At 35.5% G+C, this 23,558-nt stretch overlaps 1 protein-coding gene across 10 annotated transcripts in view; it reads right to left on the reverse strand.

The window, feature by feature from the left end:
* Positions 1–23,558, reverse strand: part of LOC145686586 (uncharacterized) — a 678,364-nt gene that overhangs the window by 80,521 nt on the left and 574,285 nt on the right. For all 10 annotated transcript variants that reach the window (XM_081760035.1, XM_081760038.1, XM_081760040.1 and 7 more), the window contains 2 exons: positions 14,972–15,063; positions 246–1,982 (listed from right to left, as the gene is read on the reverse strand). In XM_081760035.1, the coding sequence (XP_081616161.1) occupies positions 246–1,982; positions 14,972–15,063 (1,829 nt within the window). The remainder of the gene's footprint in view (positions 1–245; positions 1,983–14,971; positions 15,064–23,558) is intronic.

Consider the following 23,558-nt stretch of genomic DNA (forward strand, 5'->3'; position numbering starts at 1 on the left):
AATAACCTCTGCATTCTGTTAAGAATTTTCCATTATTTCAATAACAAAAGTTCGGACACTAATGTCGAAAATAATTCTTTTATTTTCTCCTTCGTGAAACGTTCAGCGCATTTTTCAATACTTCTGTTATTGTACCTGCTGGATATACTGTCTACCTATATTTTAAATTAGAAGTTATCAAATAAAACTATAGTAATAAATATAAAAATCTGCAGCAACTATTAATAAAATTAAAATATTCTTACCTCACCATTTTGTGTTGGACACCAGGGACAAACTCCTCGGACACAAATGAAAGTGGGTTGAATACTATATCTTATATGAGGATTTACCAAAACATATCCTATTAAAAGGTTAAGGGTCTCAGTAAACGTCTTAAGGTTAACAGCACTTGAAGCTAAAACTTCTTTGGTTAAGCTTCCGTCAGAGGTTTGTACATTATTTCCATCACAAAGAACATTTTCAATGCCACTTGCTGGTTCTCCATCGTATACGTGATCAGAGTTTGAAGCACTAAATTTATTTACAACGGACAAAATTCTCGGTGCAATTTCGTTTGTATTTTGTACAATTTCATTGGTTGGTGCATGTTTCTTCCATTCATTATTCGCTTTGGAATTCATGTTTAACTCCACCATGTTGCTTACTGAAGTCTTACTATCACCTACACAATCATTATTTGTCTCTACGCTACTTTCGATGTTCACGCGGTGACTGGAACTATTCGCATTATCGCTTGAATTCGCTTCGTGCGAATTATCACAGGTATCACGAATACCACAACTTTCCAATAAATTACCAATGCTGATGTTATTATCGTCGTCATTATCAGATAGTATACATATACTTTCACTGTCACTGTCCGAAATCTCAATTACACTATCCTCACACATATTGTCCTTAAAAAGGTACGAAGAATTTGATCCCTCTGGTTTCTTGGTTTTACAATGACTCTCCTCTTCACTGTCACTAATAGTTATTATCTCATCCTGAGTAATAGTAGTGGTAGACACTTCATATTCATCCAAGTTATTTGTACACTTACGATTCTTATCTGTTCTTTCAGGCTTAGTGTCTTCTGTCTTTATGAGCCGCTCTAGCACAGCAGACAAGAGTTCTTTCCGGCTTAAATCAGAACTCACAAACAGATCTCCGTCAATGTTGCTATTCTTGCTATTTAGAACTTCTATTTCTGAATCACTGGTACCATCCACTTCGTCCAAATCTATAATCTCTATGTTAGATTGGCTTCTTTGCGCATTACTGTTGCAAGGCAAACTTAGTTCCGAGGAACAATGCGTTCGTAACACGTCAGAATTGATCACTGGTGGTTGTTCGCTTTCTTCTTTCGTAACTTGCCTTGGATTCGCGTAATGTATTACTGAAACGTGATTAGCATTGTTATCACAGACTTTCTTTTCTTCACAGCGCTGAAAGTAGTTTGTGATTTTGTTACTCTGCGGAGAAAATTTTCTTCTTTTTCTAGGGGTGGAATTAGGAGATTTATGACCCAACGAGGATGGAGAGTTAGGATTACGGACGGGAGAGTGTCTTTTACCAAGCACCGACATGGGGACAATAGGTGCACGATCTGTGTACGTCAATGTTGAGGAAGAAACTTCTGTGTCGCATAGTTTATCTTCAGTAAGATCGCTCTCCCACAACGACGACGCATTCGAATTGAGTTTTTGTGCCTGAGTTCCATTTGGAAGAAAATTGGTCTTGTTTTCATCATTTCTACACCCATGAAGTCTGTGGTTATTTTCAGTGAAAGGGGAAAGTGGTAGATTGATTCTAACAGCAGGTTTTCCTACAGATACCTCATTTCCCTTATACTTCTCTGGGTTTATGTTCTCTGCGTTTCCAGAGAAACGTTCTTTAGGAAAAAGATAATTCATTTCTTCTTTTGACGAAGCTTTAGATATCGCTTCATCAGACGATGACTCTTTACAGTTCTGATGTCTGACATTCTGGGAGTCGGTCTACAAAAAGAAAGTAAAAGTTACAATAAGTACTATACTTTACAAGAAGCAAACTATTTAAAACATGATGAACATACTCAAGAACTATAAAATAATATTAGATGTACCAATTAATAAAGGGAAATCCAAATACCCAATCTGTACTTTATGTGGCACTTGTTTCGTACGAAATGTTACCCAATCAGTTTGAAATTATAGTTTAGTTTTAACTAATGATCTAAGTTTTAGGAACTAAAATGATTCATCTTCAAACATGAAAATTAACGGTTCAATCGGAATTTTAATTTAACCACCACCTGTATTTGCATAATATCTACTATGAGTTAACTGGAGTGTTTACTGTATGTTTGTTTATGTACAAGAGATGCTGAAAATATGAACTACGGGAAAATTACCATCATGAATTTCTATAATGCATAATATTCATACAAAAATAAATATATCATATAACGAACGATGTTTGATGGAGGCAATTACTTCGTTAAGAAATCATATTATTCCGAAACCAAGGCACTGTAAAAGTATATTTGGAAAGATAGTTTTAATTAAGCCTATCACATCCCATCTTTAAAAAGGGTGATATGATCAGATAACATTATTTTAGGCATCACATTATTAATAAAGTACATCGTCTTAAACTGGCACTTAGGGGACTGCCAAGTTGATAAGTTAATAAAAACACAAACAAAACAAAACAGAAAAAAAAAAAACATGCAGAAGTGACACCATGATCTCTTTTCTATTGCAATTCAGTATAGGGTCCGTAATTATATTATATACTCTGAGGTCTCATGTTCACGGACGCTCAAACCAAACTATAATAAAATATAGTTTATTAATATCCTTGTGTAAATACCACAACAAGAATTATAATGGTGGGAGCTCTGAAGACGACCATTTTTCATGTTTCCTACAATTCATAAATTGTATTTCCCGTCTTTGTTGACTCATTACTTGGCGGGATTTTTTCTCTCGAGAAAACAAAAAAATACAGGTTCCTTAAAAACATGTCTAGTTGCAATAAAATAGTTTCAACAATATCTGAGATGTTGATGGTACATGCTCTACCTGAATTGAAATGGAAGGCACCTATAGACCAACCTGGGTGCACAAATGTTTCGGAGTTATAGGCTGCCGAACACACACACACAAAAAAAGTACTTTAGAGGTCCATAGCTCCAAAATTATGGGACTTATCGTAGTCGGGTCAAGATTTCACTTAGGAACTAATATGTGCGCTACCCAAAAATACATGTTTCAGAATTATAAGGTACTCACGCAAAAATTTTTATAGAGGGAGTTTGGCTACGGGCATATAATTTGAAGTACTCACCAACTACCTTTATAAAAATTGTTGCAGAAGTACAGCAGGATTCTGAAACTTGGATATTTGGATAGGGCACATACTAGTTCCTAAGTGAAGTCTTGACCCGACTACGGTAGGTTCCATAGTTTTGGAACTATGTACCTTTAATAAAAGTTCATTTTTTGTGTTTTCGGCAGCCTATAACTTTGAAAGGAAGTATTTGTGCACCCAGGTTGGTCTATACTTTTTGTCTCATCTTGGTGTCAGGAAAGGTTCCCACTCTCTTTCAAAAAAACAGGACTTCGACACAGGAAGGTATAACAGGATTGCAACTGTAGGTTCAAAACTCACAACAGTGAAATGAAAAGTACAGTTGCTTATTCTGTGAATGTTAATGCAAGTACAGTATTAATACACAATAATTAAATAAACAAAGCGGAGCGTAGTGTGCTTTTTCTTTCCTTCCAACTCTCCTTATAGTCACCCAATCCACCCACTTTCAACACATGTATTTTCGTTCTTTCTATATGATATTTTGATTGTGCAGCGAACAAATTTACAAACAAAAATCGTTCTTTCGTGCATGCCATCTTCATCGCGTCACAGTGTGACAGATATAATTAGGGGAAAAAAGGAACTATATTACAAGTGTCCCAACTGAGTATGGAGTTGTGTGATTTCCTCATCTATAGACACGATCTTTCTTCTTTAGCGAAGCTGCTCTACAGATAGCATTTGACTCTGTCAATAAAGTAAAGCAAGATTTCTGCTTTGCTTCATGTGCAAGTTGGTTTGCTTTAGTCTTCAAAGCTTCACTTGCTTCCAACAATTTCCTTTTTTTTCTCTGCACCTCTGTGCATTTTCACTTATCTCTTTCCTCTTGCTCTGCACTTGACTTTCTCTTTCAACAATCATTATTTTCTCCAGCTCTACCATATAGCGCTGCCTTGCATGGAAGGCATGATGCAGCATTTCTTTCGTTACGTTGATTGAAGTAATGTCTTTATGGGAAATATTATCATACACCAATCTCAAACCGACCAATGATTTCTCCTTCATACTTGCAACAAGCAGGTTTTTATTTACGTAGCCTCGTTTGACAGCAGCCTGTCTATGAGACAAAACCAGAAGCTTCTTTATGATTAACAACATATGTTTAAATTCGTCCGAACCACCCAACAGTTTTGTGTAAAAACAATCCAGCCTCTGAGGGTCCAACTTATACCCAGAAAGTGCATCTTTAAACTGCTCAGTAAATTTTACTGAAGAGTAAGTACGGTGGCGAAAATAGACTGATTATGGAGGACTGATACTGGATCCAGTTTTTGGAGGATAGTGCTAGTGAAGACAGCATCCAAGAATGGGTTGACAGACTAGTGAATGAAAGAAGAGAGAAATTCTCCTAGCCAACCACCGTGTTGGGAGAAAGAAAGAATACCAACCACCCACACATACAGGATCATGACAAATTATTATTCAGCACAAAACAGGAATAGCAAACAAAAATATCAATCAATTAAAATCTTTATTATAAAAAATTTGATATTTAGTATTGCTGTAAATTTCAAGGACAGAAATGCATTTTCAAGGACATTTCCAGGATGTCTTCAAGGCAAAATCAATTCAAGGACATGTCCAGGTTTTTCAGGATTTCCGGGACGAGTGGGAACCCTGAAAATTGATTATATTCAGCCAGATGAATGCAATGACAAAATATTTTGCACGATAGTGTCCGTCAGTAGAGTTAAAAAGATAATTTCGCTCTTTGCTGTTGCTTTTGCAGACATAGTGCTGATAACAATGAAGTTTTGTTTTTTTGGGTTTCATTCTAGCACTTATAAAGTTCGAAAACTGACATCTAAGCTAGACTTTCAATACCATTTTCAAATATAAGATGATTTCATTCTTCAAGACCAGCCGAATTCACAAAATATTAGTGATTTTTACCTTTACAAATAATAATAATAATAATAATAATAAAGTTCTGGGCATAACTGGGCCTTGCAGCCTTCTAATGAAGCTTCATTATTATTTGCACCACATTTTTTAAACACTAACATGACCAGCTACGGAACAACGTTTTATTAATACAACACTGGAATATATCTAAGTTATTAGCGAGAAAATTAACACAATGAGAAAGCTGGCTACATTTCCTTTCCTTTCCTCTCAGTTACAATTGTTGTGACTGTGAGGAAAGAATCATTTGTTATATTATTAAAAGGTGCCGATCTTGCATAAACAAACTCGTTAATTAAAGCTTTGGTAACAGTGAGTTTTTAGTTGCTTTCGGGAGTCAACTGTCGCTTGTTTCTTTATTTTTACTTTTATTATTATTACTATTTTTTTTAAACCTGTATTACTGGTATAGTGTTCAGAATGGATATAAAACTTTTTTTTAAAGGAGGCAAAAAGTTAAGAATACCGTTGTTGCATTGGAAAGTTTGGAGAGGACTAAAAATAGAAACGATCAGAAAAAGAAAGCGAGTTGAGTTGATTTTGAGTTTAACGTCCCTTTCAGAAGCGAGGCTATATGAAATGTGGACCTACCGATTAACGTGGAATCCGAACATGAGCTCCCGCCGGGAATCGAACCCGGGTCTCCCACGCTAAAGGCGCGTATGCTAACTGCTTAGCCACGGAGAAGCTCAAAGAAAAGGAAGAAAGCGAGGATGATAGGGTTGACGCATCGTATTCAATCGTGACAAGTGCTGAAACATACAGTGTTGTAGGCTACGAAAAAGACATTCGAAATTATCTAGGAGCACATCATGTGGATGACAATTTAACCTGCTATGTTCATGGTGGATTCTAAGTGATTCTTATGGTTTTAAAAGTGACCTCCGGTCGGAAATACTCGTCCTTTCAGATATCAGTGGATAAAGGATTATGGGTCCTGGTTATCATACTCCTCTGTTCTTAAGGAACCTGTGTGTCGCACGTGTGTTTTATTTAAACCCAGTGTTCATCGTGGTGTTCAGGGCAGCTTTACTGTTCGAACTTTTACTAAGCATAAGAACTTTCACGAAGCAGCACGACATTACATGAAATCTGAATGGCATAAAGGAGTCGGTTGAAAAGGCCAAATGCTTTTTAGGTACGATGGACAATAAAGCAGTGAACGTGGTAGAACATATGAATTCCGGACTCAGAAAGCAAACTGAAAGTAACAAAAAAAAAAAAAAAAAAAAAAGTTAGTTCCTATATTATCTTGCATCTTGTTCTGCGCAACACATGATTTACCTCTTCGAGTGATAAATCGGACTCATGTGTGTTTGTTGACCTGTTAGACTTTCCTGTCGAGGCTGGAGACACTGTGTTCAGAAAATAATTTAAAGGACGATCAGGCAATACGAAATATACTTCACATCGAATTCAAAATGAATTGATTTAAGTTTGTGAAAAGAAATTTAAAAAATGTTTTAGTTAAGGAAGCAAATAAAGCAAAATCATTCTCAGTAATTGCTGATGAAAGTATGCACATTTCAGGCGTAGAGCAGTTGTCAGTAGGAATTAGGTATATAGACTCAACTTTAAATCAACCCAAAATTCGAGAATTCCTTAGTTTTGTGTCTCTCTCTACATGAACTTAATGTAAAGGCAATTGCAAATGAAGTTTTATCATTTTTGTCAAAATGTAGCCTTGATATGTCGAAATTGTGTGGACAAGGTTATTACGGGTGCAGCACAGTGGCAGGAGCAGAAGGTAGTGTGAAGAAAATAATTATAAGAACAATATCCTAAGGCATTCTTTTTTCACTGTACTAGCCATAAATTAAATCTGGTTATTAATGACACTAATGAAGTTCAAACATTCAAAATTCAGTTGCAACTATGCAAGATATAATCAAACATTTTTTTTTGGGGAGGGGTGGGGGGGTGAAAGTTCCCTCAGAAGAAATCTTGTTCCTTGTGCCTCTCTTCTGCTAAACACGGTGCTCTGCAAAGAACAAAAGCATCAGAATATTTTCGGAAAACTTCGCAGAAATAGTGAACTGTCTAAAACAGGTGTACTCTGATGGAAACAGCAGCGTGCGATAACATGCTCATTACTTACATTCTTCAGTGTCATCTAGTACTTTTATAATATCAATGCACTTCATGACCAAATAAAGTGCTATTTTAGAGCCAACTACAAATGCTCTACAGGGAGAGAGAATAGATCGTTCCAAGGTACAAGAACCCATTGAAGTTATTTTGGACATTTTTGAAAATCATCGCTAGATGCCACACCTGCTTTCACCAACTATACGCAGTTGCCGACACCTCGGCTATCGTTGTTGGAAGTATGATAGAAACTCCATGTGTTGTAGCAGAGCAATGACATAGATCGAATTACCAAGCTGCCACATTAGCTTATCACAAGGTGTCTTTATTTATCCCGTATTTGGATTCCATTATTGTGTCCCTTAAGCGCCGTTTCCCTAAACGTAACAATGTTGCTTATTCGTTGCAATAATTCCATTCCATAGTCATAAAGACATTTAGAAAAGGGAATTCATGCAAATAGTAAAAGATGTTGAAAATTTCTATTCTATCCGTAACTTGTCAGGGGAAAGCGAAAGCTGGTACCATATTTGTTAAAACAAGGACGGTTAAGTGCTCGGTGTTCCTATATTGTTTTATTACAACATTGCAAGGACTTCTTTCCTGGTGTAGCGACCGCCATGGAAACAATTCTTTTTCTACTTGCACAGTAGAACGTTTATTTAGTACTTTATGAAGAGTAAAAATTTGGTTATGCTTAATGATGAAGGACGAAAGACTCAGCGACTCAGTATGTTAACTGTCCACCGAAAATGTGTGCTTGAAAACAAGACTGTATTCATAGAGCAAGCAATTACAAGATTTGCTAAGAAGGGCCCTCGTCGGTTGCATTTTCTGTTCGACAAACATCAGTGAATGAAATGTATGTAGATTTTTTGTATTGTGTCTTTTTTTTTCCCCTGTCAATACTATCCTAATATCCAGTCTATTGATTCTTTTATATATACAGGGTGTTTCAAAAGTCCCCTGATATAGGGTAACTGTTATTTTCAGAATTACAACAAAATGTAAGAGGGAAAACAGTCTCCAAATGTGACGGTTTCAATCTAAAGTGAATGATTTTTTTAAAATCGGACGATTCGTTTGGTCTGTACACTCTTTATGCGCCCAATGTTAAATGAAAATGCAACGTTGCCATTTACCGGGAGACAGATAAATTTTGCGAGAGTATGATGAACGGGGACATGTTTAAAATTGGGGCTGGCCATCGACACGTTAGCGTAAAAGACAGTAACTTCATTCACTTATGTTGTGGGTCCAGGTAGCATATAGCATCCATTAGCAAATATGCAGCTTGGCTGTATTACTTTTCTTAAGTACGAATATGCTGCTTGTTGGTTGGCTGAGTTTAGCGTGCCTTTCAACAAGACTGTATGAGACGTCAATCTACAGCAACTTTGGAATCCGAACCACATGAGCTCCCACCGCAAATCGAGTCCACGTAAGAATACGTTGCGGACCTTCTATCTCAAATCGACCAAAGTATAAGCATTTTAAAATTTCATGGTCTCAGATTTTGATAATTTTTTGTACATTGAAAGACATATTTGAGAATAGTTATTTCCCAACATAAAACTTTTCCAGCCCTCGTAGGTAACTAGTAATTAATTACGCAATTAGCTTCAAGATCACGACTCAAACATAGCTGTTTTTTTCATTTTATTGTTTATTTCAATAACCATAAGTGCTATAAAGCTAAAAATTTTCATCCGCATGTAATTTTGCCTGTAGATTTCAAATCTGCAATCAAAACTAATGAACATTGTATAGATGTAAAGTTATAGGTCCCAAGTTCAGGCCCCGGAATGAGTATGTGGTAAAAATCGTACGTGTGAAATTTTAGCACAAGGTGAAGAAATACCTATACTTTGTGTGAACGAAATTTGGTTTTGGGTATTTGACTCTAAGGCCCCAAAAATCTGAATGTGTCTTTTGCCTCTTAACGAGTTTCTGAAATAATGATATAGGCTATTTGATAATGTATAACTTTTATTACAACTATTTCACACAGAAGCCTACAATCATGGGCACCCGAAGGGGGGCAGCCCCCTCCCCCTATGGTCTTCGATGCCGAAAGCCCAGAAATCTAACTCCTAATACTAATACTGAACTAAACATACGAGTTTACCTCACATTGTAAAAGTTAGTAAATAAGCTGTAATACAATAATAGTCTATTTTAACATAAAATAATACGTAGTACGGACTACCAATAATCATGAGAAATTATTAATACAGACACGCAAATTTCAAGTACTCAGCAGACGTGTTAATGACTAATTACAATAACTGAAAAACTAAGTACTGAAGACTATGATTTAATGACCTAACAAAAGCGTAATGTATATTTGAAGAACCGATAAACCTACTGGTTTTTTTTTTTTCTTAATATTAATCCAAGACATCGCGAAAGAAAGAAAAAAAGGAAGGAAAGGGGAGTAATAACTGTGGTTAAGAATCATACTATAAAATCCATAGAAGGAACACCTAAACAACTAACTTAATTCTAGTCTACATTCTTGGCTTGTATTGCGTTCTTACTTCAAACAAACGAAAAACAAAATAAAATAAAAATGTTAAGTTCGGCAAAATAACGGAGACAAATATGAACTTCTTAATGCAGCATATTGTATTGTGTACGAAGTCTGATCTGCCAAAATATTTATTCGCACTAAAAAGAACGAACGTTGTGTTTCAGTTGTGAATTCCTAACCACAAAATTCTTCCATCTTTTTTCTCGTATTGCAGATGGAACAGTATATAAATATATTCTATTCTGCGTAAATGTTTCAATGTTCAACTGTTCAATACCATAAGAACATTACTGCTATTAAGCTGTTATTTTGCGAGTCTCTGTAATTGACTGATTTTTATTTGAGTTTTAAGTTCTGTAACTATACAGTGAAACCTGTCTATGTTGGCCACCATCGGTTCCATCGAAAAGCGGCCAACTTAGACAGGTGGCCAACTTACAGAAAATAAGTGTGATTTGTGTATTTTTAGAATATGATTTCTAGTATTACTTGATTGTAAAATTTTAATAACCAGTGGCACGACAGCTACTTATAAATAATGTATATAGAGTAATCATAAAAATATACAGTGCTAAAAAATATTACTATAGTATGTCTAATATATATATGCATACCTTTCTCTTCCTGAAAACTAGTCTGGTACATTGGATTATTCGGATTGAAAACATAATAACACAAACAACCATGAAATAGAAGCGTATGTACGTAGTTTATTGAAACTGATATTATATCACACTGAGTTACTCAGATTGAAAACAAGAAAAGCTATTATAAATTGAGAAATCCATATGCAATTTATTTTTCTTTTCAGTTGTTACTAAATGCTGGTTCATTCTAGACGTGTTTTATCCTTTTTGGGAGATATGCACATTCTAATATTGTAGTTTATTTATTTATTTATTGTCAACACAATAGGCTATAGCCTGTTGTTAAGGAGCTAGGAGTGTTTCCCTCGGAGCAAAAAATGTTTTTAGAAAATCTTGAGGGAATTCGTATCTCAAACTCCGCTATCATTTGACAAGCCGACAGATGCCAATAGTTGACAATTGAGATGGTTAGTTTTAACCTTGAGAATTCTTTGGAATTACTAAAGCTCTCCACTGATGAGAGGAGCTGATATAGCTAATGGTTTTACCAAAACAGACAGGGTAAACAAATAAGTACAACCATTTCCTGAATTCCTGTACGTGCTTGTTCTTATTCACATCTTCCTTCACCACCCCTTTATCAGGGTAGTCTTATGGTCATTGACCTCCAAGAACAAATAGTGCGAATCCTTGCTTTTCTCCAGTCACAAATACAGAACATCTGCCTCTCATATGGGAATACGAAAGAGTTAAGAAAAACAACAAAACGGTATTTTGCGTGGCCAAGATACGCAGGTAAATTTATTATTATCATCATAGGATAAACATTGCTTCAGTGTGGCCAACTTCCAAGATAGACAGGTGGCCAACTTATAGAATAGTAACGAATGTCTTATGGGAAAATGCAGGTTCAAGACGAACTAGGCCAAGATAAGCAGATGGCCAACTTAGAGAGGTGGCCAAATTGACAGGTTTCACTGTACTTAACTTTATCAGTGTTGCTATAAATATGTCGTTTGTTTGCTTGCTTCCTTTATGCGTTCCGTACTAACTTCATTACGAATTTTAATGAAATTGCCGGATTTAGCGAATTTAATCTTCTTTCTGATTTGGCGTAGAGTCTGCACTTTAATTCACGATACGAATTAAGTAATGAGGGGAAGGGGGAGTCAAGTTAAAGATCCTCATCCACTTAATAAATTACTCAATGGTTAAAAGTGCAATACTCATCTTGAAGACACTAGTCACTTTTTCAAATGTGACTAATATTTTGTGAGTAAAGTATTCTAATTGTTGTTAAAATCACAGTATTATCACGAATTCTTGTCTTACTCGTCTTTTTTATACATTTCTTTTATTGAAGTTAGTTAGTGATACTTCACCGAGCTATCGAGTTTTATTTCTTCAAATCAATTCTTAGTATGTATGAAAACTCATGAATTATTGTGTGATTAGTGGAAGTGTTAAAATAGGCTTGTCCTTAAAAACTTTTGAAAATACTGAATTATCAGCTGGTTAAACCTGCCATACAACAACCAAGATTACCTCTTAACTAATTAAATTTCTTAGCCATGCGACTTTTGTATGAAAAACACAAAATATTAAAACTTACCCATAGTGTGCCTACAGGATTCTAAAAAGATTTGTTAAGATTCATAGTATGACTTCGGAAACCAATTCCGTTGCCTTCAACAGCTAGATAATAATGAGGAGTTTCAGGTTTATGTTTCTACACAAAACAGTAGAATTAACAATAACTTACTGAAACGTTCGAGATCACTACACACACACACATTAGTTCACAAATTAGTGCCAACACAGAAACAAGCTACGACGTTACTCTTTACACATGTTTCATTCAACTTAAAATGCTTCGCTTCACTTCACTTCACTCTAACTCATACAAAAATTTCCGTAGTACAAATTAGACAATTTAAAATCACCTAAATTTGAAGTTTTGAACGAAACGGTGTATAACTAGATCCCAATTCTTGTCGAGGTTTCCTACATCCAAATTCTATGTTGGGAATTTTGTTCTAAATGACTCGTATACATTTCTTTCCACTGATGATGACGTTTTCGTAATAACTTTTGACTTCTTTTAAATTGTATTAGGTCACACCTAGATGTTTTGACAAGCCATAAACAGCGGAATCCTGCACTTTTGCGTCTCTTTATAAATGTCCTCGTACACGCCAAGATGTACAGTGTTATTACAGGTATTTTTTTACATTTGTACATAGGCCAAAATGCAGTTTCCTGAAAAATGTAGTTTTCCCCCATAACTAACTGTTTTATGGGTGAAAGAAGAAAAGTGCAACATTTTAAATTGAATGAAACACGTGTAAGGTAACATCACAATTCGTTTTTTGATAGTACGGCTAAGTTGTGATTTAATGCGTGCAGTGATCTTCACATTTCAATAATTTACTGCCGATTTTGATGTTTTATGTGGAAAAAAGACTAAGGTGAACAAAATGTAAAGGATATTTGTAAAGTCCTTCACTATTGTTTAGCTGCTGAAAGTAAGAAGATTGGAAGGTAAGAAGGTAGGAATATAGCCTTTTTTTCCTTTTTTTTCCTTATAAAAAAATTACCAGGGCACATAAGTGAATGTTACTTAACCGTAACTGAATATGCCATATTATATTTGGATTAAAGTATCTTATAACTGTTCACTCATAAATTGAAAATAAAATGAAATCTTTAAGTTTTATGTCCCACGTTTATGCCGGCTAGGCTAAAGGAGACGGTGATAATAAGAAATGAATGCAATAATGGAATGAAGAAAGTGGGAGAAAACGGGAGAACGCCGAGAAAACCAACGCACACATTGTTTACCAGAAAGCTCACTTGGCGCAAGTTCTACCATTGAGCCACCGGGAATCCTGTTCACAAAATTGTCTGTCATGGAAAAGTAAATACTACTGCTTCCTTGAATACTAATGACTTGCTCCTGAATTACCTCAATAATAAGTATTACGCATGCATATAATCATACTTGTTTTTAATTGCTAAATAAACAACAGGAACATAACTTTTAATTTCACGTGTGAACAGTATAAGAATATCTAAATGCCTAAAAAAGAAAAAGCAGAAACTATTTTACGAAAACATTTGTATGGACGGCATTAATAAAGTTGAAAAATAAAAAAAAATATTTACTGTTCTAGCAACTGAAGATAACGTGGTTCAATATATTTCAAATGTACGTCAGTTTCACTGCCAAAGGTAAAAAGAAAGCGAAAAAGTACTTAAAAACTAAGTATATTTTACATACTAACAAGGAAAGTACTTGGGCTCGAACGGGTGAATACGCACAAAAAGGAAAGTATACGTAATGTGAGCACCCCGGAAGCAAACAGTGATATCCGTTTTTCTGCAAGATCGTGTAAACGTCCGCAAGAGCAGGGCAAAGTAGAGCACGTGCCATAACTATAGGGTGTCTGTAAAGCTTAACCCGGGATATTTTTGCGGAAAAAAATTGGGTGGATGGAAAAATCGGCGAACACGCATCCCATTAGTTTTAGGGGCACACAGTTTGAATGAAAAAGTTGTGCCCCAGAGTGCCCCGAGGGTCCCAGACAAGGTCCAACAAAAATTTTCAAATGGTAAAGGGGGTCAAGTAGTAGATCGCTGAAAAGGTGTTGTGAAAAGAAACAAGCTGCAACAAGTCCCAAGTCCGTATGCGCATGGTGGTCACAGACTTATGAAAACTATGTTGACATTTTGACTGCCTACCATTTTGTACAGGGTAAGCATAGAGATTCAGGACTTGCTACATCTCGTTTCTTTTCACAATACTTTTCCAACGATATATTACTTGACTTCCTTATCATTTGAAAATTTTGGTTGGACCCTGCCTGGGATCCTCCAGGGGACCCTGGGACACAACTTTTTTCATTCAAAATGTATGCCCCTAAAAATAATGAGATACGTGTGCGCCGATTTTTCAATCCGCGTAACCCTTTTCCACAAAAATGTCTCGGGGTCGGACTTTGTAACACTCCGAAGTTATGGCATATCTCTACTTCTGCCCTGCTCTTGCAGGAAAACGGGCATCACTGTTTGCTTCCAGGGTGCTCACATTACAAGGCTTTTCTTTTTGTGGATATTCATCCGTTCGAGCCCAAGTACTTCCCTTGAAAGTATATGATTCTGTGAACAAGTAGATAATTATCAATATGGAACGAACAATCCTATCACCTTGTGTGCCCGTAAAAGTTTCTCGTTTGATGTTCAAAGATGTCACGCACCTTACCCAAGGGCATCTCAAGATTGAATAAATCAAGCTAAGTAAACCTTGTCAACAGCATTATTTCCCTCCTCACATAATGATCTTACACAAATCAACTTTCTCCTGCTCCTCTTCTTCTTGTGGGAACGACAATATGTAATGCCTAAGAAATCGCTGACAAAATGAATCGTGGCAAGAAAATATTTAGAGGAATATGTCCGTTCTATTGTAATCTACAGTGAAAGCAATTGTATATACATTTCTAAAGTGATTACATACCTCAAAATTTAATGAAATATGCTCAACAAACGATTTGTTCGAAGGTGCTTTCTTCCGAATTTTCCTATTCTCATTGCTGCTGACACTGACAACTAAAATGAACAAAAACGTGCATTATCATTAAATAAATATAAATGAAATTGTCGTATAAGTTAGCTTGCATAGCTTGATTTTATACTAGTATAAGCTGCATTTTACAAAAATCAATAACATTTTATATTAGTACTTGTTTTATGAAATGTTATAAATTGCAAATATCCTTTTACGAGCTAACAACACACTCTTATAAGTACCATGTTCATTTTTCGATCTTACGAACCTCCCTTTAACGGATATCGGAAACAACGGACAAGATCTGGATCAGCCCATTTTGTTTGAAAGTCCTGATATTAAACCAGAAAGGTTGCATTTTCTATATTATAGTGTACATGAAGTGTACAGGTATTTTACACTGTTAAATTTAATAATATGTTTGATTAATACCAGTACTCTAGTTTCCTCTTTCTTTCGTAATGTAATTGTGGATATTACCCACTATATACTTAAGTTTAAAACTTACGGACAATCGGCAACGTCAGACCGATGTCTCCTTTGTATCCGTTAAAACGAGGAATGAGTGTATTTCATTACTAAAATGTACAACTAACTGCAACAAACAAGGGAATATACAAAATCAAAACTATGTTATAAAGTACACTACAAATCTAAAATAAAGAGCTTTGCTTACGTAATAGCTCAGTACTCTATAATAGTTTGCTAAATCGAACTTATTACTACTACTAAAACAGGCATACTACAGATAATTTTATGTTTATTACTGATTATACGAAATAAGATTCCATGCAGGTAACAACTAAAGCAAAACTCAAGTTAAAATACGAAAAATAAATAAACAAAACAAGCTTCTGAAAATGCAAAGATTATCGTAACTAGACTTACCGTTCCTCAGAAACCAACATGAACTACACACGAAATTCGATATTTTGAAGTAGGTATTCTACTATACATATATTATCGATAACCATTTCGTAGTTTCCTCCTACAGCTAAGATCCTATAAAACTAAAATTATTGACTGCTCACCGCTCTTTGAGGAAAATGTAAACTGGGTTTTCTCTCAAAATAGACTTTAAAACCAAAAACCGACACCTTTAGAAACAGTTTCTGCAAACTGTTAAAGACAAGGGAACTATTCAATAAACACGTTAGCTTAGCAACGTCGTTCATGTGGGAAGAATGAGGAGAAAATGGAATTAAATCTTTCAGTTTTACGCCGCAACGTCGGGTAGTCTACAGAGAAGGTGATGACAAAAAATGAAATGGAATGAACAAAGTGGGAGGAAACAGAAGAACCCCGAGAAAATTCTCACATACGGTGTTTGTTCACATCAAAACTCATTTGATGCGAGCTGAGATCGAACCAGGGACCCCACGTATCGGAGATGAACGCTTTACCGTAAGCCACAACGGGCCCGTGAAGTCTAAAGAACTGATTTTTAGTTTAACGTCCCGTTCAGCAGCGAGGCTATATGAGACGTGGACCTACTTATTAACGTGGAATCCGAACCACGTGAACCCCAGCCGGGAATCGAACCCGGGTCTCCTACCCCAAAGGCGCGTACGCTAACCGTTTAGCCACTAAGGAGGCCGTGAAAACAAGCGTTGCTGATATAAATCACTCCTGCCATCCACAAACCACTTCTTGGTGAAATCGGAAAAAGGTTGTATGAAGTGTTTGAAAGCACGGTAGACAGTATAACGAGAAACTGAATTTTACGTTTATTCCTCGGCCATAACACGACAAAGGAAAGAAATTTTGAAGAAATATCCCAGATAATAGAAGAAGAGAATTCAGCTCTATTATTATTTTCTTTCTTTCTTTTAATGAAATGGAATCTCTAATTTCATGTCCCATACTTATTCTTTGTAGTCTAAAGAACACAGATATATAATGAATGTGGATGGTTAAGAAACAATTGCTAGCATGAGAATGTAGAACAAGAAAAAACACCGAGAATCTACGTAAGCAGAATGTCGTCCATCAAATGATTTCAGATTGAACCTGGGACCCCTCATAGCAGAAATGTGCAATCTATCACTGAGCCGTAATGCTCCAAATATCGTCACTACAATATTTCTTGATGTTTTATCAGTATTAGTTCTTCAATATGGGCATAATACATTTATTCCTATACATGGAAGCTTCTTTTCCAAGTTCCTAGTTGGGCTCTTTGGCGGTTAAACGATTAGAATTAGTCAGCTTTTGTGCGTGAGACCCAGGTTCGATTCCTGATGCCAGTTCATGTAACAGTTCAGATTGTGTGTTAAACATTAGATTCCACATAGCGTCGAATCTTAAAAGGGCGTTAATTGAACATAGTATATTAACACAATAGCATTGTTGCACCATTGACATACTCAAACATTAAACCCATGATAATATCCCCCTCAGTTTACATGATTATTATTGTTAGTTCAATTGTTTAAAGAAAGATGGCTGCTACTACTACTAATACTACGGTTAGAAAATGAAACAACTAAAATGCCTTGTGCTCTACACAATATTGACAATAAATATTTGACCCAACTTCACTCTACATCAATTGGAAAATACAGTGTCAGACAAAAGCTTAAGAGCATTTGCATATGCAGTTCATGTTATACAATCGATTACTTTAAATTTCGACGCAAGACTTTCCATCATCAAAAACGGGTAATCAAAGCTACTGTAAGTGCCACTCAATAAAAGTGCTTGAAAATCAACGGAATTTACAATGTTACCTAAAAAATCCACTGTACATAAGTATGATTGCTTTCTGTGCAGGTATTTTGCTGGAACATACGAAGACGTGCAACAGAATTACAAAATTTCTATATGGGACAAACATGTCTACACTTTCATTACAAAAATATCTGACAAGTGTTTTAGCATAAGTTTCCGGTACTTTTGATGATCACTTTCACACCCTGGTCAGTAGCAAACATTATATCCAGGCTAGAGAGATCTTGCCTTCAAAACGCCTCAATTGCTTGTGCTCAAAGTACACGTTAAGAGTAACAAAAGAGAGTATGTCTTCAGCTTGATATGTTTCCGTAGAAATAGTCAACGATTAAAAAACCTACCAAAGAGCAATACGCTGTATAAACCAAAAGTTATAAAATATCTCAACGTGTTGAGTTAGGCTGTCAAGAATAGGACATGGCTACAGTATCTGGCAAGCCAAGACGGTTGACAGATATCAAGGTACAAGTTCCTACGACGATAATCTTCAATTCGAGTATCAAGGAAGATACTAAAACATAAAAACAGATTATTAGCATGTGTAACAGACTCGATTTAGCGTCTGAATTCAACTTATTTAGTGAGAGTTAATCACATAGAACCTCGCTACTAAAAGTAGTTTCCCAAGGGCAAATAAATAGCTGAACAGAAACTGCTGCTTGAGATTATTTGAGTGCTATTAAATGCATATATTAAGAACTGAGGATTAGTCTAATTTAACCCCTTCGGTCCCTATGTGCACATTTGTGCACACAAATTGATATATTTTTCCTGATCGTTTCGTTAAATCTGCTCGATTAATTCCTGACGTACACACGCGTTTACGTCTGAACATCACATAGATTTTTTTTCGGTAAGCTCGAGTGCAAGTGACAACTGCCTTTCAATTGTTTTTAGATGGCAGGTGTTGGTGGAACACAGACTTTTGTAAGTTGGAAAAGCAAGTATCATTTTCGCCCAAATATATTATTGCTACAATCAAGGTATTTTTGTGATAAACATTAGAGTTTCAGAGACTTGGTGGCGATTATTAGCTTCGCTTTATCTCTGGAGAACAAAAAATAATGAGAACTTAATTTTTAATGTTTACAATTGTGCACACTGGTTTTATATTAGATAATTGTTTCTCTATATTCTTTCGTAAACTTTTTTAGGTTTGTTTTGCTACAAAATTGTACATGTTAGAAACGAAACACGATATAAATGCATTGAAAGGAGTAAAATATATATTTTTAACGATAGCATTATTAGAAAGTATAGAAACATATAGTCAATGGTTTCGTTCTTTTCGTTCTTAGGAGAGCTAACCACAGAAGATGTTCTAGATTTGCTTTAGGATTCAGATATCGACTATCCAGATTTTATGGATAATGACTCCAGTAACTCTAGCAGTGAAGATAGCGATAGCGGTTTTGCAATAGACGAAAATGGCAAGCAATAAATTGTTGTACTCGTTATCTGTTCTAAAGAACTGAATTACAAACACGAGGTTATTTGATCAATCAGAGGCGGGTCCATTTAGTTGTAGTGCGACACGTTCAAACTTGAATTTTAACTACCTCAGAACTTTGTTAAACCAAAAAAGTTTTGTACAATCCAAATAAACGACGGAGGGCCATTTCAAAATGTGGCCACTTCAATTATCTATAGTGCAACGTCTTCTAAATAAACGAACTCGTGATTGGACCAATAACTTTGTGTATATAATTCAATTCTTTAGAAAAGATAACGAGTACAATTTATTGTTTACCATTTCTATCTCTTACAACACCGCAATCGCTATCTTCGCCGCTAGAGTTAATTGAGTCATCATCCATAAAATCTGGATTATTATCTGAATCGTCGATATCTGAACCCTAAAGCAAATTTAGAACATTTTCTGTGATTAGCTCTCCTAAGAATAAAAAGAACGAAAACATTGACTATATGCTTGTTTTTGAGAAGTAGAGAAAAAAATTGCTTTTGTTCCACAAAAATATAAAAATGGATATTCAGAAACACAACAAACAATTTGATGTCAGTTATGTTCTCAAAAAAAAGAGAAAAATGTAAAGAAAACATTACTAAATAAAATAGTACAGTATTCGGTTCATGCCACTTTGAGTATATAATTGTAGCTGTTGTTTTATTGTGTCACAACAATGTAATATGTCAGAAGAAAGGTGTAGGACAGAAAGAAACGGAATAAAATGTATCATAATTGTTCACAAATACTTAAATATGCAATTGCTTGTTAGTGAACCAATGTGCACAAACGTGGACACAGTATTTTCTTTAAAACAATAAACAAATTCAAATTCTAAAAAAATAAACTGAAAAATATGATTTCAAATTATGCAGCATATAAACAATTGAAAGATGGTATAAAAAGTTGGTAGTCTGGGACCGAAGGAGTTAAAATATGAAGTAATTTTATAAATATTTGGAAATAAAATTCGTAAGCCATCTTCGCAGAGCTCAATTTCCAGCGAACGGAAGTATAAAAGCATGGAAGCGAAATTACTCTGTAATGATCTGGCAATGTTTAGGTGGACAATACAACAGATTTAGTGGATGTACTGAGAATGTGTAAAAGAAAGAAAGAAAGAAAAAATCGTGAAGTGATAGCCATATATCGAATTGAGTCTCGAATGGGTATAGCCAGGGAAAGCGATACATGATTTCTGATAAGTTAAAACAACAACAACCACATTTCAATTTGGAACAAACATCCACTTGCTAGAAACAACTATTAACAAGAAGTAAAAGCTGTAAAATTTCCTGTGTATATATGTTTGAGTATATAAAGAAAATATTATTGTTTAAATCTAATTATGTGCACTGCGTGCGAAATACGTTATATTAGTGATAATGTGCATTGTTGAAGCGAGCGATCTTCTCTCTCACTAATTCCAACCCCAAACTATAGGAGTAAGTCCCTACTTTTAGACAAAATACACACAACATTTCATAAAAATCTGAGTGCGAGTAACAAATATTCACGAAAATATTATATAAAATGAATGCGCTCCCTCATTATTGGCTCATTTCAATCGCACACAATTGGGAAGATTCTTTAAAAAAATATATTCAACAAAATTGTATATTTTACGAAACCCATCTAGGATTCTTATTTAACCCTCAACGGAGGTTACGTGAGTACTGATGTTTGATTGACTTCAACTGCAAGAGTGGGGATTATGAGTAAATCTCACTAAGCACATACATTATATTGTGTTGAAATCGAAAGTTCTCACAGAACGATTTTTTTAATAACTGGGGATGGGGGGTAGGAAGTTGACTCCCTAATTCTCCACTGATTTTAGATTTTAACTAGTGGCAATGACTGTGAAGCCTCAAAAAGTAAACATCATATTCTATGAAAAAGATATCTAGAACATACTTTTAATGAGGGGGAGCACGTGAGTAATCATACCACATTGGACAAATTAAATTCACCGATTATTCTTGAATGATTTTGGAGGATTAAATTCACCGACTATTCTTGAATGGTTTTAATTCCAAGCGCAAGGGATTACGAAAAGGAATCAAAGAAAAAGTACATAATATTGTATCAAAACCGAATAAGTTTTATATACGATACGGTAGTATCTTCATTATTCGATTTAAAAAGTACTAATAAGCATTTTACTTCGGTTTTTGTTTTTCAAGCCTAGAGGAATTGTAGCCACGCGTTGCTATGCCTTCACGCCTTTCTGCGTCCTGAGATAGGGTGTGATTTTTTTTTTTTTTTTATGTTACTCCTATTTTTATTATTTTTCGGCAGACTTACTTTTGCACCTAGAACACTGAAATTTTCCCTTAATAATTCGGTGCACCCCTTAGTATTTTCCAGATTTGTTTCAGATCTGTGTATTAACACAGCGTGAGTTCAGAGGGGCAAAAGGGGGAAAAAAAATTAAAAATAACTTTTTCCGCGACTTTTCTGCCTCAAATAAATGATGGAGACATATGAATAGTACCGTTTGAAACGTTACATTCTGAAGAGAATGAGGTACGAACCATGATCCTAGGATAAATAGGGATGTCTCAGGAAACTTTTACCTGAGATCCTGTCTTGTACGGGAATCTGGGATATTCTTAGCACATTGATAAATATTAGGGATGGCCAAAATTTTCCGGAATCCGGATTCCGGAAATTTTGTTTTCCGGAATCGGAAAATTTACTTTCCGGAATTCGGAAAAATTCCGGATTTCGGAAAAATTCCGGAATTCGGAAAAATTCCGGAATTCAGAAAAATTCCGGAATTCAGAAAAATTCCGGATTTCGGAAAAATTCCGGAATTCAGAAAAATTCCGGAATTCGGAAAAATTCCGAATTTCGGAAAAATTCCGGAATTCAGAAAAATTCCGGATTTCGGAAAAATTCCGGAATTCGGAAAAATTCCTGAATTCAGAAAAATTCCGGATTTCGGAAAAATTCCGGAATTCAGAAAAAAATCCGGAATTCGGAAAAAATCCGACATTCGGAAAAAATCCGGAATTTAGAAAAAATCGGAATTTTTCCGATTTTACTTTCCGGATTCCGGAAAGTAAAAATTCTGGAATTGTCCATCCTTAGCTAGTAGCTGTTAAAAGAGAAACACAATAATGAATAGGCTATATATATTGTATTAATTTCTTGTAGTTGGATATGTCTTTATCATTTACGTAGACAATTGCTACTGCAGTTATTTACTACTTTATGAGAAAGGTCTTATTTCACACACAAAAAAGTCGCCGGTATGTCTCAAACATTATCGCGTTCCCACCTGCAGCTGCTCCAAAGCACTGCAAACTACTTTTTAACCATGCGAAAGGCAGTGAAGGAAAATAAATCTCAACAAATATTCTAATAACATTCGCTTATTGTCAACATACCTACAGTGAGCGCAGAAAGTGTTCGTACACCGTGCATACTTTATATTGAAAACAGCTAGCATGAGAACGGGAGGTGGAAAATATATATATAACCAGAATTAAGACTACACATTCATATTTTATTTCTATATACAAGAGAAAGGCCAAACAAACACAATCACTGTTTTGTTCAGAAGAAAAGAGAGAATTCCTTTTTTGTAAACGCAAAAAGTCACCGTACACTTATGCTTGAATTAATGCTTATAAAGTATATTACGTTATTTAATATTTTGTGGGATTACCCTGTGCGTTAATGATTGTCTGTAGTTTTCGTGGCATTGATTTCACCTGTAGTAGTTCGTAGTTCTGTAGCTTCGGGACTGATTATGTCCCATTCTTCTTGAATAGCTTTTCTTAGGCCTTCTTTAGTAGACAACAGGGACGGCACTAAGGGTGGGCGGGGGTGGGCGACCGCCCACCCGATGAATGGCCTTGCCCACCCATCCGCCCACCCCAACAGAAGTAAATTGATGAAAGTGACATCCAAAGCAATAAGTATTACTATTGATTGTAATGTAATAGGTTCTAGGACCCTGTTTAACTCTGCAATGAACAACGATTTTATTTACAAACATAATTCCAGATACAGCTGAAAGCCAATTTACACTGGAATAAGCAGTCTTCACCCTAAAGGGGAACATTTCCTCTCATTTGAGAAAATTGAACCACTTGCACGTGTCATTATGGATGTGATATCGATAGTGTAGAGGTGGAAATGAAACTTCTTCCGAAAGTTTTGAAACGTTATGAGGAGGAAAAACAATGCAAAATTACCTCTGTTTCTCAGTTTATTGAAGTGATGGATCGTTTTAAAATTTCTTTTCATGAAATTCACAAATTAGCCGTAATTGCTGTCACCATTCCTAGTTCACCATGTGAACGTTCTTTCTCGTGTCTTAGACGGGTT

Source organism: Thermobia domestica, chromosome 5 (assembly GCF_964235325.1).
Source record: "Thermobia domestica chromosome 5, izTheDome1.hap1.1, whole genome shotgun sequence".
NCBI classification, from domain to species: Eukaryota; Metazoa; Arthropoda; class Insecta; order Zygentoma; family Lepismatidae; genus Thermobia; species Thermobia domestica.